This window comes from Podarcis erhardii (genome assembly GCF_964252035.2).
Source record: "Podarcis erhardii genome assembly, chromosome: 11".
In the NCBI taxonomy this organism is placed as follows: domain Eukaryota; kingdom Metazoa; phylum Chordata; class Lepidosauria; order Squamata; family Lacertidae; genus Podarcis; species Podarcis erhardii.
In genome coordinates this window covers 40,653,178-40,669,703 of record NC_138501.1, presented here as the reverse complement: position 1 = coordinate 40,669,703, position 16,526 = coordinate 40,653,178, and the positions used below count along the sequence as shown (strand labels likewise).

Sequence of the window (16,526 nt, the reverse complement as noted above, 5' to 3'; positions counted from 1 at the left end):
AACTCCATAGCAGCAGATATTCTGGCTCCTAATTGAAAACTGTCTGAGGGGAAAGTCTCTTTCAGGGAGGCTTGACTGAGCAAATCAATTGCAGCGCTGCCCTGGTAAGGTGTGGCAATGCACCATATGATTGACAGGTGACATCACTTGATTGGTGGGTGCGTCTGGCTTAAAGTAAAAATGGCCAGGCCAGTTTGGATCTCTGGAGGGTCAAGATTAGCCCAGGGACTACCCTATTTCTGTCCAAGAGGATCAGACAGTGATTCAGATTCACTATTATTATTTTATTACATTGTTTGAAAATTAATTTGGGGTTGTTGAATGTGATTCCAAACAGAGGATTTACCCAAAAGAAATGTCTTGCTTGTTTCTTTCAGGTATAACCAATGGAGCATTTGGTGCTTCAGATGGTAGTTCTCTATGTAGTATTGCATTCTGGCCTGTTTGAAAATCAAGGTATGTATATGAATGCTTGTTTTCTTGAAAAGAAATAGTACATATATAGCAAGGCAACAATGTGTGTTTAAGTGTGTGTACCAACTGGGATGGGTGATTTCCTGCTTTTAAAAAGAAAACTGGTAGTACTTACTTACGAGTATGTACCATAGTACAGTGGTACCTCAGTTTAAGAACAGTCCAGTTTAAGAACGATTCAGTTTACAAACTTTGCAAAACCCGAAATAGTGTCCTGGTTTGAGAACTTTACCTCGGTCTAAGAACGGAAGCTGATTGGTGGAAGGGCACCGGCGGCAGGAGGCCTCATTAGGGAAAGTGCCCCTCAGTTTAAGAATGGTTTCAGTTTAAGAACAGACTTCTGGAATGGATTAAGTTCGTAAACTGAGGTACCACTGTATTCAATGGAGCACACTTCTGAGTAGACAAGTAAATAATTGCACTGTAAAGCATATTTTCAGGCCAAATGAGGTACATTTTCTAGGTGTCTGTGTCCTTAAGTGCAGGGATTTTTAATTATTTTACACAAAGCAGAAGTACCAGGTTACAGGGAGGGGGAGGTGTGGATTTTGGAAAGGCAAATTCAAAGGTTTGCTCCTTAAGGCTTTGGGGGATCCTTATGGCTTTGGGGGATCGTTTAGGTCCCAGGTAGCAATGGGCCCACCTTACTGTGAGCTTTCCCCACATCTACTGTTCTGTACCCAAATACAGTGGTACCTCAGGTTAAGTACTTAATTCATTCCGGAGGTCCGTTCTTAACCTGAAACTGTTCTTAACCTGAAGCACCACTTTAGCTAATGGGGCCTCCCGCTGCTGCTGTGCCGCTGGAGCACAATTTCTGTTCTCATCCTGAAGCAAAGTTCTTAACCCAAGGTACTATTTCTGAGTTAGCAGAGTCTGTAACCTAAAGGGTATGTAACCTGAAGTGTATGTAACCCGAGGTACCACTGTATATGCTACGCCACAGTTGATGGAACTGTTATTGGGTAAATGTTACCCTAATGACTGTTCAACAGAGCCTGAAGAGTCAGTGAGTCTTTTCTTTTCTCCCTTAGATCATAATCTGTTTCAACCTAGAAACCTTGAGATTTCCATGAACATTCGTCTTCAGCTGCTATCAGTGAAATGGGATGTTGGTGATGATTCTGAAGCATACTACTCCGAAACAGAATTTGTTTTTAATATCCAAGTCAATCGAACCAAAGAGAAGATTATTGACTTCCCAACTTTTCGTGAAATTCCCAGACGCTGGCCTCTCCAGGTATAGGTGGGAAAGGCCTAGAACTTTTGCCCATCAGTGTAGTTAATACTGAGCTAGATGGATCAATGGTCTGGCTCAGTTTTAGATGGCTTCCTATGTTCCTATGAAAACCAGATAAGCCACATACATATGTGTTCTCTTCGATGCCTGTTATTCAAAATACACTTACCAGGCTGCATTAGAAAAAGCAAAATGTTTGAATATAGGCTGGGGAAAGTTATTGTTCTATGCTGAGTTGAAACCCAGGATTCTTAATGGCTGCCACAATACTTAGCCAGTTCCTTAAACTGCTGTAAATACCCAGAATTGTAAGTGCAAAAGGGCTGAATCATAGAATTAAATACAGTAGCACCTTGGCTTACGTTAGGGTAACGTAAACTTCGGGTTGCGATAGCGGCAAACCCGGAAGTGTTTCACCACACGTGCATGCTCAGAAGCGGTTTACTGTCACGCGCACATGTGCAGAAGCGGTCTACCGCTTCTCCTCCAATTGCAAAAACCTCAGGTTCCGCCCGGATCTCCGAAACAGTTCCTGTTCGCAATCGGAGGTACCACTGTAGTATCTTTTCTCTAGTCTTATTTTCTGGGATATGAAGGCATATTTATGAAAGAATTGCCTTCCTCATTTGCTCTTGAGGAACAACAAAGCTTTCACATTCAGGCAATGGCTGATGTGTGTCCAAAAGACGTGCGATCACCCACATGCGCGTTGCACTGAACCCAGAAGTGACCCAAAGATGTCAATCAACACAGCATGAAAAGGGTGTAATGGGGGGAGGAGTGTCATGGGGCAGGGAGCACTTCCACAAGCAGGGGTCAGGAACAGAACCCCCATGCAAAATTGCTAGCAGCTGTGTACATTTTTTTAAACAAACAAACAAACAAAACCCAGGTCTGTAGGGCATTGTCAATTTCTCCTTGGGTTTTGTTAGCACATAATCAAGCATGGGCTGTAAATTTTGTGAATAAAGTTGTTTAAAATAATTCAGTATTTAAGCTAATGGTTAGTCCTTTTAAAAGTAGACCCAGTGTTCAATAGGTAAAGGTAAAAGTAAAGGGACCCCTGACCATTAGGTCCAGTCGTTACCAACTCTGGGGTTGCGGCGCTCATCTCGCTTTATTGGTCGAGGGAGCCGGCGTACAGCTTCCGGGTCATGTGGCCAGCATGACTAAGCCGCTTCTGGCGAACCAGAGCAGCACACGGAAATGCCGTTTACCTTCCCGCCGGAGTGGTACCTATTTATCTACTTGCACTTTGACGTGCTTTTGAATAGTCCAGCAATAAATGAAATGCTGAGGTGTCAAGCAAATCTAGTGGATTTTGTTACAGAAATTTAAGGTACCGTATATTGAATACACTTAACACACACTTCAAGCTATCATTTAATCTGACAAAGTAGAAAGTATTATCTGCCTAACCTATCTAACTGAAAACAAGTGGAACATAAGAGATAAGTCGTGTGTGTGTGTGACTAGATCTTTGACCGAGTTGCTAAACCGAGCTGATATTAGTGGAGGTAGCTTTCAACGTATTGGTCTTACGCAAGTTTTATTGAATATCCAAAATTAGCGACTGCTTCAACTCGTATGTGAACGTTGCCAAATCCCAGGCACATTTTGCAAAAGTCAGAAAACTGAAAACGCACCACTGGTGTATGTTGACAGTCACCATGCATTCACTTGGAAGTCTGGAAATGATTCAGGCTTATTCATTTAGTTTGCGATCCAGTGTTATCTTTCACCAAAAGTGGCTAACCAAGAAAACCAAGGAAGCTCACTGAGTGACCTTGGGCCAGTCACTGCCTCTCAGCCTAATCTACCTCACAGGGTTGTTGTGGGAATTAAATGAGGGAGGAGAACCATGTAAGACACACTGAGCTCCATGGAGGCCAAAGGTGGGATATAAATTCAACAAACAAATAAATAAACTAGAAAGACTTCCTGGATTGTTGTAGGGAGATCTGTTGAATAGTGTGGTCTGTGTCACATGGGGCTTCAGTGAGAGAGGGAGGAATTGCCTGGAATTGAGCGGAGGAATCTTAAGCCAATGTTTAAGTTCAGTAGACACCCCCTCTCCTGGCACTGCAACCTCATGCAACACAGCCAAAAATAAATGTTGCAGTAGGTCTCCCTGATCTCTTGGAGGGATGAGGCGCAGTGGCTTCTGCACATAGCTGTCAACCGTCCCTTATTTGGCAGGAAACTCCCTTATCCCAGCGCTGTGTCCCGCTGCTGTCCCAGATTGATGATATCCCGTAAATTTCCCGGGTTTCAAAGGAAGCAGCTCCTCTCCATCCCTCCCTGCCGGCCAGAGAGGAGGGAGGCTCCAACTGTGATGCTTGGCTGCGTTGCTCACCCAATAAGGAGTCTAAGAACGACTGGGGGTGGAGCTTGCATGCCTTGTGCCAATCAAATCGGCCGTGTTGCCTGGGGTCTTGCCTTTTCTCAGCGCTTCCCAGCAGAGAGGTGACAGTGGTTTTCCTTGCTGCATCCCCTTTGCCGGGTTGCTGCGCTGTGGGAACCACCACTTGAGGCTTCACTTGGCTGCTGGCTGGGCTTTTTGCCTTTGGCTCGGAGGGGCTCAGAAGTTGAACATACCTGTGTTCGGAAAATCCCTTATTTTGGCTGCTGATCCCTTATTTTCGAGGCTGCTGGTCCCTTATTTTTAAATCTGTAAGTTGACAGCTATGCTTCTGCAGAGGACGAGGAGGAAGAAAACAGACTAATGAAAGATCTGTTGTTTAAGCTTGAGTTCTGCTCATGCAACATTGGAGACAGCCCTATGATTATTATTTTTAGAACAGTCACTCCTCCACATATACAGATGCCTGCACATTTCATAAGCTAAAGACTATAATCTACAGAATTCTAGAGTTGGAAGGGACCATGAGGATCATCTAGTCCATGGTGGTCCAACTCGTGGTCCAAAGGCCACACGCAGCCCTCAGTGTCCTTTTGGGCAGCTCTTGGCAACATTTGATGTTCCCCCACAGGTAGATGAGGCACTGGGTTTGGGGAAGGTGATGTGAGGGTTCTGACAGAGTCCTAGAGTGCTGCACCATCTTAGTTAGTGCTTGGTTAGTGCTTTCCCAGCTTTGGGAAGGAGGTGGGAGGACTCTAGGACAATGCCAGAGCCTTGCACCTCCTTCTCAATCTCTTTGGGAAGGCAGCGCAAGGGCTGGGGGCTGGAGTGGGCTTTAAATATTGGCCTTGCTGCCTCCCCTGTTGTGCAATGAGGTATTGTCCTGCCTGTGGGTTCTGTGTCAAAGTACTCTTTTCAGACCCATTTGGTCTGAGAGGTTGGACTGGCCTGATCTAGTCCAACCCCCTGCAATGCACCCAACATGGGGCTCGAACCCACAACCATGAGATTAACAGTCTCATGCTCTACTGATAGAGTTGTCCCTAATTATTCAACTAAGATATATATTGCCTCACTGTTTTCCTTTTCAATTGCCTGCTTTTTAGGAGAATTATACGACCACTGTCAGTAAATCAAATAGACATCTGCAATGGAGCTGGACCTCTGAAATACCCTTGGAGTGTGTGGCTCATGCAGTAAGGATCAGGAGCATGGTGAGGTTTTCTGAAGTTTGGAGCGACTGGAGCCCATGGAAGATAGCAGATGGTGAGCAAACATTGTCACCTTTAAGTATGAAAGAGCAAAATGCCCACTGGGGGGACCGCATTATCACTGCTGAATGCAAGGACAGAGAGCCTATAGCCTGGCAGATAGCAAGGACATTTTTGTAAGCAGTTGCTCCAAATATAAGGCATTTACACAAATGTTTTGTTGGAGAGGGATGCGGGTGGCGCTGTGGGTGAAACCCCTGAGCCTAGGACTTGCTGATCAGAAGGTCGGTGGTTTGAATCCCCGCGACGGGGTGAGCTCCCATTGCTCAGTCCCAGCTCCTGCCAACCCAGCAGTTCGAAAGCATGTCAAAGTGCAAGTAGATAAATAGGTACCGCTCCGGCGGGAAGGTAAACGCCGTTTCCGTGCGCTGCTCTGGTTCGCCAGAAGCGGCTTAGTCATGCTGGCCACATGACCCGGAAGCTGTAATCCGGCTCCCTCGGCCAATAAAGTGAGATGAGCGCCGCAACCCCAGAGTCAGTCACGACTGGACCTAATGGTCAGTGGTTCCTTTACCTTTACCTTTTTGTTGGAGAACAGCATTACAGAATCCAAGGAAGCGTGAATTTTGAAAGATTTTGGAAGAATTTTGAAAGAATTTTGTGCTTCATTTTTCATGTCCTTTTGGGAAGTGTTGATGTGTTCGATTCGGATTAAGAGCAATTAGAACCTATCTTATCTGCTTGCTCCCTTCCTTGCTTGCTTGATGATTTAATTTCTATACTGCTCAATATACTGAAAAGATCTCTAAGCGGTGTACAGAAAACCGAAGCAACAACAGACAGCTTAAATGTAAAAATTGCATACAGTTGCATGTAAAAATGTTACATTAGTACAAAGTTACACACAAACACACACACGTATATAATCCATATCAATTCATTTTCCTTCTGACACTGCTTCCATCCCTAGGACTAATTAGAGTCATTTCAAAATGTAGCTTTGGAATGAAAATACTCTATTTTTATAGAAACAGCAAAACCATAATGGCTCACAAATGCTGCCTCATCATTCTGTGTTCCCCTTTAAACTGAACAAAGATTTCGTTACCACATGCACTTTCTATTCATGGGATCAGTGGGTGTTTCTTCACAAAATACTTATAAAAATAATTAAGTAGCAGGAAATACAGGAAATTGCAGTCAGCTCAACTTATGCCAGCTTTCACTCTTCTTACAAATCCATCATCAAAAGCCTCGTTTTCCATGACGCCTTTGACCCAACTCCCTAAGTCCAAAACAGCATGCCTAAGTTAGTATAACAAAAATGCATATATATTATTCCTCTGCTTTCGTTTGCCTCCACATCCCTCCACTGCCTCCGCAACGCTAACGATAAAGTGGGAAAGCCCCCTGAAATATACTCAGAGTCGCAAAGTGATTTCATGCTCTTTATTCAGCTCATGGTGGTGAGGAGGAATGAATGAATGTCCCCTCAAAGTATCTGCTTTATATACATTATTTACACAATGGGCTGCACATGATTGGCTAATTCTGGAATTCTACTGTAAGCCAATCAGGTTGTGGATTCACTTCAATCTGGAGCATGATTGGGTGGTTCCTGCCAACCAATCATACTGCTGCATTGTTCTAGGACCAATCAGACTGCTGCCTTTTGGATCCTATTGTTCTAGGACCAATCAGACTGCTGCAGTTTGGATCCTATTCAACTCAGTACATAACACCCCTCCCCTCTAAGTTCCAGTCCTGCTCGGGAGGTCACATTCATAGTCCTCAAGGTACGCCGGTGGCCTACGTGTGCGTTGCGGCCTGGGGTGTTCCCTGGTCCGAGGTTCAGGTTCTGGCTCGTATTCCAAGGATGCTGGCTGTGATGGGGCTGTTTGGTTTGGCGCAACCGGCTCACTCAGTCGTGGTTCTGGTTCCGGTGTCCTTTCGGCCTCACGGGTCCTCTCTGTATTTACTGATTCTGCCTCTCCTGCTGGCCCCTGCTGCTCTATGGGCCTCACTGCCCCACTGTTCCCTTGGGACTCCTCTGACCTGTCCTCCTCCTCCTGGTTTTCTCCCGGGAATCGTCGCCGTATCTGGTCGCAGTGACGGCGCCAGCATTGCCCCCCATCTGTTAGCACCTCGTATGACACGAGGCCAGTGACCCTGGTGACTGTGGCGGGTACCCATGCTGGGCCTGCCCCAAAACTCTTTGCGTACACTGGGTCCTGGGCCTCGAAGGTCCGGGGGTTCCTGCCCTCCCCCACCACTACCTCGTCCTGAGCTCTATCGGGGTGAAGGCGGTCCAATCTGATTGCAAGGCGCCGACCCATTAGTAGTTCAGCGGGGCTCCGGCCAGTCGTTGAGCTGGGGGTGCTGTGCTGTGCTAGAAGGAATGTGGCAAGGCGGTACTCCCAATCCCCTTGCGTCATGCGGCGAAGGGTTTCCTTGGTGGTCCGCACCATGCGTTCTGCTTGGCCATTGGTGGCAGGGTGGAATGGCGCCGAACGGATGTGGCGGATGGCGTTCTGCGCTGTGAAGGTTTGGAATTCTCCTGACGTAAATGCAGTCCCGTTGTCTGAGACGAGAATGTCAGGGAGCCCGTGGGTTGCAAACAGCCTGCGTAGTACCCGGATGGCTGCGGATGTAGAAGTGGACGGTACCAGTGCGACTTCCAGCCATTTGGTGTAGGAGTCCACCACTATGAAGAATGTTTTCACCTGAAAGGGGCCAGCGAAGTCCACATGCAGGCGTGACCATGGTGCTCGGGCGGACTCCCAGGACTGGACTGGGGCCCTTGGGGGATCTGGGCGGGATTCTTGGCAGGCCTGGCAGTGTTTGACCCAGGCCTCTATCTCTCCGTCGATCCCCGGCCACCACACATAACTCCTGGCAAGGGCCTTCATTCTTACTACCCCTGGGTGTGTCTCGTGTAGGGCTGTGAGGATCCTTTTGCGGAGGGGCTGGGGAACAACGACCCTGCTTCCCCATAACAGGCACCCCTTGTGGGCCGACAGTTCATGTTTGCGGGTTGTGTAGCTGGCGAATTCTGGCCCGGGGCTGCTGCTGGGCCATCCCCTCCACACCCAGTCCAGGACCCGGGAGATGACCCTATCTTTCTTGGAATGGTGTGCAACTTCTTGTGCCTGAATGGGGCGGTCAGGAAGCAGCTCCAGGCTCATAACCTCTTGTGCAGGAGCTGGGTCGGGGCCTGTTTCCGGTAGTGGTAGCCTGCTGAGGGCGTCCGCATGGCCCATTGCCTTCCCAGGGCGGTGAATCAGTGCATACTGGTAGCTGGCAAGGAAAATTGACCACCTGAGGACGCGAGGAGACAGCACTTGGGGGGTCTGCTTTTCAGGGGCAAACAAGCCAAGCAACGGTTTGTGGTCAGTCACCACGGTGAAGGGCCGCCCGTACAAGAAATCATGGAATTTTTTTACTCCCTTCACGATTGCCAGACCCTCCTTATCGATTTGTGAGTAGTTCTGCTCGGTTGCGTTGAGTGTCTGGGAAAAGTATGCCACCGGTACCTCTCTTCCTTCTGGGAGTTGGTGTCCCAGGACAGCGCCAATACCATAGGGTGAGGCGTCGCATGCTAGCACCACCGGCAGCCTCTCGTCAAAGTGTGCCAAGACCGAGTTTGAGACAAGCAAGTCCTTGACTGCCTGGAATGCGGCCTCCTGGCGCTGGCCCCACACCCAAGGGGCCCGCTTGTCCAGGAGTCTGTGTAGGGGCTCCGCTACCGCCGCCTTGTGGGGAAGGAAGGAATGGTAAAAGTTCAATAGTACCAAGAAGGCCTGAAGTTCAGTCTTGTTCTTGGGCGCTGGGGCATCACAAATGGCCTGTACCTTGTCCCCAGTCGGGTGGACCCCTTCTGCGTCCACCATAAATCCCAGAAAGTCCACCTGGGGCACTCCTAGTAGACATTTTTCCCGCTTCACCTTGAGACCCGCTGTCTGGAAACGGTGCAGAACGGTGCGGAGGCGATCCTCAAACTCCTCTGGTGTGGGTCCGGCAATCAACACATCATCGAAGAAGGGGGTGACGCCAGGAATCCCTTTAAGGAGCAAGTCCATTAGATTCTGGAATATGCCTGGTGCCACGCTGACACCGAATTGCAGCCGCTTTACCCTGAATGCTCCTCTGTGCGTCACAATCGTCTGTGCCTCTGCTGTGGCCCCATCTACTGGCAGCTGTTGATATGCTTGGGCCAAGTCCAGCTTGCCAAAAATTTTCGACCCAGCCAGGGTGGCAAGGACATGGCTGACCACTGGCACTGGGTATGCATGGGCCATAAGGGCCTTGTTTATGGTACATTTGTAGTCTGCGCAGATGCGGACTGAACCATTAGGCTTGACAGGTGTGACGATTGGGGTTTCCCAGGGGGCATTAGGCACCGGCTCCAGCACTCCTTGCTCCACAAGCCGGTCCAATTCCTCGTCTATACGGGGTTTCAGGGCGAACGGGACACGGCGGGCCTTGAGCCTGACCGGTCGTACTGCGGGGTCAAGCTGTAGAGCAATGGGGGGGGGGTATACTGTCCCAATTTCCCATCGAAAACCCCCGGAAATTCCTTGCATATGGCGTCGACGTCCACTTGTAAGCTAGTGTGGTTCACCCCGGTGACAGCTAGCCCCAGTGGTCCAAACCATGCCAATCCCAGTAAGCTAATGTAGGGGCCCTTGACCACAAGCAAGTCCAGTTGCCGTGTCTGCCCTCGGTATTGCACCCTGAAGGTCCCCACCCCCATTGTGGGGACCTTACGTTTCTGGAAGTCCCGGAGGGTGAATGGGGCCGGCCTGAGTTTGGGACCCCCAGTAGGACACAGTTTCCTTAAGGTCCTTGCCGAGATTATGGATAGAGTTGAACCCGTGTCAAGCTCCATGCGGCATGGGGCTCCCTCTATCTGTACCTCTACATAAATTTTCTCTACGTTGGGGTGGGGCAACTGGTATACCTGAAAGTCCGTGAGCTCCGTCGAGTTGCCTTGGTGCGTTGGGCCCCGGGACCTGGGGTTCTTGGATTGGTCATCTGATGCCTGGCGTCGGGTGGGCCGAGCCCGACACACCCGGGCGATGTGTCCCGATTTTCTGCACTGCCTGCACTCTGCGTTGCAGAAACGGCAGGTCCTCCTCTCGTGACTTTCTCCACAGCTTGCGCAGTTCCCTCCTTCTCGTCGAGGCAGCTGTGGTATGTGGGCTGCTTGAGTGCGCTGCTGTACTCGGTGCACCTCCTCCCTGTCAGATCCTGAGTCGTCGGTGAGGTCTTCGTGGTGGACCCTCGGTTGGGACGGCTGGCTCGGCCGTGCCTCTTGCGACGACCTCTCAGCAGCTTCCGTTGCCAGGGCCTCCTCCAGAGCGACCTGGAACGTTAGGTTCTTGTTAGCGTAGAGGCGTCGTTGCAGCTTCTCATCCCTCAGGCCACCGACGAGGCGGTCACGAAGCATGTTCTCCAGCTCTGAGAAGTTGCAGAACCGGGCGGCTTGGCGGAGAGAGGTCACAAACCCAGTTATGGTTTCCCCAGGGGCTTGCCGCTTTGTGTAGAAGGCATTTTGACGAGCCACCACTGAGGGCTGTGGCGAAAAGTGCCCCTTCAGCTGTTCCATTATTGTTTTGTATGGAACAGTAGCGACGTCTTCAGGTGCAAGGAGAGCCCGGGCGATTTCAAACGTCTCCTCTCCGCAGACGCTGAAGAATATCGCCCTCTTCTTGGCGTCTTCTTCATCGGTGACCCCTTTGGCTTCTAGGAGGAAGGTGAAACGGGAGGCGTACGCTTCCCAGTCTCCAGATGCTGGGTTGAATGGCGAGAAGCTGCTGTCGGTTGCCATTCTGAGTTCCTTGTGTCCCGGAGCTGAAGCCTGGATACACGGTGTGAGGCAGCGGTGCGGCAGGTGGCGGTGCTGCGGTGCTGTGTGTGGCAGTCAGCTCAGCGGGATCCCACCTTCGTCGCCAGTGAAATATACTCAGAGTCGCAAAGTGATTTCATGCTCTTTATTCAGCTCATGGTGGTGAAGAGGAATGAATGAATGTCCCCTCAAAGTATCTGCTTTATATACATTATTTACACAATGGGCTGCACATGATTGGCTAATTCTGGAATTCTACTGTAAGCCAATCAGGTTGTGGATTCACTTCAATCTGGAGCATGATTGGGTGGTTCCTGCCAACCAATCATACTGCTGCATTGTTCTAGGACCAATCAGACTGCTGCATTCTGAATCCTATTGTTCTAGGACCAATCAGACTGCTGCCTTTTGGATCCTATTGTTCTAGGACCAATCAGACTGCTGCAGTTTGGATCCTATTCAACTCAGTACATAACACCCCCTGAGGCTTAGACTTAACCTATTGTGTACTGTAGAGCACCAAGGCATTTGCTAAATAACTATAGTGCACATGGCAACACTTTATTGCCTTTATATTTATTTATTTTTCCATTTATGAGTTGCTTTGCATAAGATCTCTCAAAGCAATCTAAGAATGAAAACATCAACAACAAAAACAACCATTGCAGAAATTTTATATATAAAACTATTAAAGCCATTACGTTGTTGGTATCCGTCTGTCTAGAGAAAGAATGGAATGCACAACTTGAGGTGAAATGAAACTGAACGTGACCTCCCCATGTGCAAGCCTAGGCAGTGAGCATAGAGGTCCTGGATTGCCTAGATAATGACCCCCCTCTCAGCCTCACTGATGTGGTCCAAAGGAAAGCAGAGCAATACATTTGGCACCAGCTTGGCTGCAGGAGTTGCCAGAAGGAGGTGTACAAGGCGCCATCCAACCATCTTAGGGACTCCACTCCCGATTTGTGTAGGAGAGGTCACTTTGATGCTGCTAATGCAAGCAAAACAATGCAGGAGGCAGCGGTTATGAGTTTCTTGTCCCTGCAGCCACAGCAGGCGCCGTGATTCCCCAGTGGTTTTACTTCACCCCCAGAGGCGCACTCCATTGTCTCCTGAGACAGACAGATGCCAATAACAACATGGGAGCAATCTCTTCTCCCCAACCCCCCAAAAGATATCAAGGAAACTTCTGAGACAACTTTGAGATGAAACAACAACTTCCAGATGGTTTGTTGTTTGGTTTCTTACCACAAAAAGCTCAGAGCCATGTAGAACTTTTAGGACTGTCCTATGTCCTTAACAGCGTGAGCTTTCATAGAAAGAAGCCTTTGAGGTGGTGATGAAGTCCCTCAAACAAATGTACAGTGAGTTCTAGTTACAATGAATGAAATGTAATCCTATAATACTTCTTCAGAAGTAAGCCTCATTGTGTTTGTTGTGTTTATTCTCTGGTAGGAATTGTTGCCCTGGAAACTATTTTTTTTATTTTTAAATTAAAACTCTTAATTTACGGAGTGGGGCTGGAATGCCTCAAAGGGTGCCTGTTTCATTGTCACAATTATATGTACAAGCAAATCTCTCTCTCCTCCCCTCCCCCCCCCCCCGTTTCTTTGTTCAGGGCTGGATGTCGTAAACATTCGCTGGAATTTCTTATGGCCAGAGGGTAATAAGTTCGTTGAAATGGGTTCTGACGTCACGTATTGCTGCATTGGGGCGGAAAATAAGAGTGTACCGAAATTTTATTTTGGTGATAAGCAGATGAATGTTGGACTGCAACGGAGAGTATTAGTTACTTTGAAAAATGTTACCCGTTCCAAGAGACTTGGCTACACTATCCAGTGTGATTCCGAAAGTGCATCTCTCTTTGTGACCAGTAAGCAGAAAATATTTGGTGTTTTCTTTGAGGGAGGGGATTGTGTCCATCTGAGCAGCTTTTTGTACTTACTGGCCAGGTTCATGAAGTTTTGTAACAGGAATATCTGAAGAGGAGCTCATGTCCTAAAGCAGGAGTGAGGAACCTTCTTTCCTCCTGACCAGAGCTTCTCTTTATCCTCTGAGCAAGAGGCCTTATCACAGTTCAAGGGCACCTTCTATCTGATAAGAGAACTTGAGGAGGACCACTGGTGTGCCTGGCTTGAGGAGAGTCCTGTGGGCTAGATGAAGACCAGGGGGAGAGACATTTGACGTTCCTCACCCTCTTTCCAAAGGACTGCCTCCTCCCGTTCTGCACACACCCCAAGATATGGATGGGTGCTAGGTTAAGTTGGGAAGAATGAGAGAGTTGTTTATGTGGTCACACCTCAGTTTGTGCCCCATGTCTTGTTAAGTTCCTACATCTGGTGATGAGTTTTGTTCACATGTGCTTTTTAATTCCCCATGTTTTTTGGGCCTGAATTGGGTGTTTTAATAATTTGCCATGCAGTTTTCAGCTTTAAAAAGACTGCTGATGAGTGTTCTGTTCTTTGGACATTATCAGCCACCTTGGGTGAAAGTTTGCAAAGTAGAAAGATATGATATAAATTATCCTAGTAAATGAATATCCTGAAAGTCACCATGACCGGCTCTATCAAAGGTGGCAAAAATATCAGATCAGATTGATTTGATCTGCAAAATTGGTAGTCAGTTGATGGTGTGCTCACAGCTGACCCTAAGAGTAATTGTTTTCAAAGGTGGTTGAAAGAATGAAATGAAAGATAACCCAGTCTTGTTTCAACAGACCAGCCTGATAAACCCAAAGACTTAGCTTGCAAAACAGAAGACATGATTAACTTAGAGTGTACCTGGCTCCCTGGTGCTAAAAATACAGATGCTGAGTTGCTATGTCCAGCAAGCTTCACCTTGTCTGATGGGTAAGTGTTCTGAAACCCTAATCCTGACAGGAGAGATCCTTAGGAAGTGACAACAGTTATGCCAGCCATCATAGTATACCTTTTTTTTTGAGGAAATGAGTTGTTGACGAAATGAATTACAGGGACAGAAAGTGTCCTGGAAGATGACCAGAGGGTTGGATCAAATGGATTATTTGCACACAGGACTTAGGTAGAGGAAACACTTTACCTTTGTGCCCTAGGGGTGAAGGGGCCAATAATAATAATAATAACAACAACAACAACAACAACAACAACAACAACAACAACAACAACTTTTATTTATATCCCACCCTCCCCGGCCGAAGTCAGGCTCAGGGTGGCTAACATCAAATATATAACATTAGTATAAAATCAAACAATAATTAAATTACCTCTTAAAAACAGGTCAAAATCAAAGTAAAGTCTAATTAGATGGCTTTCAGCAGGGTTAGGATAGGGAACAGTAAGTGCTGATCAGTAAGTGCTATAGCCCTCCAGATGATGTTAAGATACCATTCCCATCATCCCTGAGAGCCCTGACTATTGGTCATGCTGGAAACCTAGTTAGTGCTAACTAGGAATTTGTTGTGGAGGTGGTAGGGTGTGTCATTTTAGGGGGTGAAACTTAATTTTTGCAAACTTCTTAAGTGAGGGGACTTTAAAATATGTTTTTGAGTGTGAGGAACTCAACTCTGCTATTCTTTTTGTGATTGGACAACATTTAGCTTGGTAAGTCTACGTTTAAAGAAGAAACACATAAACTGCTTTCGAAAAACCAAAGAATTTTAATTTTACCTTCTGAAAATGTCAAGTAATGCTTAATAATAATAATAATAATAATAATAATAATAATAAACATAAACTGCAAGTACTTGGCAATAATTTAAAATGATTTCTATGCATTTTTACACACATTTTACTTACCAAGCAAAACTAAATTATATTAATTCAACTAAAATATATATTGAAATCTCAAGTAAAGTTACAACATTTTAACTCCCCTCATTTTTGGAATTTGAAAGTTGAAACCCTAACCCTACTGGGGGTGGTGGGTGGGAGAAATGTATGCATTTTTTTAAACCTTGATTTCCACTTCTATTATGGTCCAAATATTCTCTAATATTCCATTTCTGATAGAAGAACAATCAACTCTCTTTTCTTCCCCTCCGAAACGTCAATCACCATGTCTCAAAAGTTCTTCCAATGAAACGTATTGCAGCTCGACCTCTTCCCCATCCTGTTCATTCAAGATTGGCAAGCAAACCATATACAATTTAATACTGACATCCAGAAATTGCATTGGAGAGAAACTTACCAATCTTACTGTTGATGTAGCCCACAGAGGTAAGAGTTTATTTTCTCTATCGGTGTTACACTTTACCTACTACCACCATCTGAAAATAAAGGATAGGCTCCTGTATATTGCAGCTGGGGCAAAACATTAAACAAAAATTTAAGCTACACTTTGACATCCCCATGTGGGTAAAACAAACTCTTAGGTGATCCAGTTCTTTTGCACAAAGAGAATTCTGGGCAAGCTGAAATTCCAGATTGGTAAATCTCAGTAAATATCTCCCTTTTACACTGCTCTGTTTGCTCCCAAGTGATAAGAGGATGATACTCCTTACTGCTACCAATGGAAGCAGAAGAAGTAGGAACACAGAAAGCTGCCTTCTGCTGAGCACCAAGTCCAACTAGTTCAATATTGTCTATCCTGAAGAGCATTGGCTCCCCAGGGTTTCAGAAGGGCTACTTGGAGATGCTGGAATCTCCTGCATGCAGAGCAGGTGCTCTACCAGTGAGATAAGGCCAAACTAAATGCTTGTGTTAATTTTAACCCATGAGATGGCGGTGCTTGCAATGCACTGTGTTGCCCCCTTGGTATTTCCCAGTTTCAGTATGTGATAAAGATCCAGCTCCAAATTTTCTGCTGCTCTTTCCTTACAGGTTGGCTGCTATGAGAACAGGACTAGATGTGCCATTGGCCTGATACACAACTTAATTGCCTCCAGAACTTAAACAGGGTGCAAAACAAGAACAACATGGAATCCCCCCCCCCAGTTGCCTGTAGGGTGAACTGCATTTAGCGGCTGAATGAATAAAATAATAGTCAAGGCATATCATCTATATTATTATTATTTTAAAGATTTTTTATTGATACAACAAGAAAAAAGAAAAAAAACACAAATACCAAATTACACACAGGAATAACTATAGACACATAATTTTCTTAGCAAACATTATAACGTATATTGGTCTTAACACTAAAGACCCAACCTCCCGTCTATTCCATATTTCAATTTCATAATACTTATTGTCAATACACACTTTTATTATAATTAAACTTATTCTTAATATATCTAATTTTGTTTATCTACCTTGCAACTATTACTGAAGTTCACTTATATTAACAATGAAAGTTGACATGACCTTCAGAAGGATCTATACCAGGTTATCAGTGGGGTGGGGTGGGGTTTTGCTGTTGTTGTAAGGGATGGTCCACCCAATATTATGCAAGGGAGAATAGCCGTTGATATGGATA

At 46.5% G+C, this 16,526-nt stretch overlaps 1 protein-coding gene across 4 annotated transcripts in view; it reads left to right on the top strand.

Moving 5' to 3' along the window:
* Positions 1-16,526, top strand: part of OSMR (oncostatin M receptor) — a 52,851-nt gene that overhangs the window by 13,465 nt on the left and 22,860 nt on the right. For all 4 annotated transcript variants that reach the window (XM_081881410.1, XM_081881408.1, XM_081881409.1 and 1 more), the window contains 6 exons: positions 378-456; positions 1,509-1,714; positions 5,183-5,342; positions 12,754-13,008; positions 13,852-13,984; positions 15,180-15,328. In XM_081881410.1, the coding sequence (XP_081737536.1) occupies positions 387-456; positions 1,509-1,714; positions 5,183-5,342; positions 12,754-13,008; positions 13,852-13,984; positions 15,180-15,328 (973 nt within the window). In that variant the 5' untranslated portion in view covers positions 378-386. The remainder of the gene's footprint in view (positions 1-377; positions 457-1,508; positions 1,715-5,182; positions 5,343-12,753; positions 13,009-13,851; positions 13,985-15,179; positions 15,329-16,526) is intronic.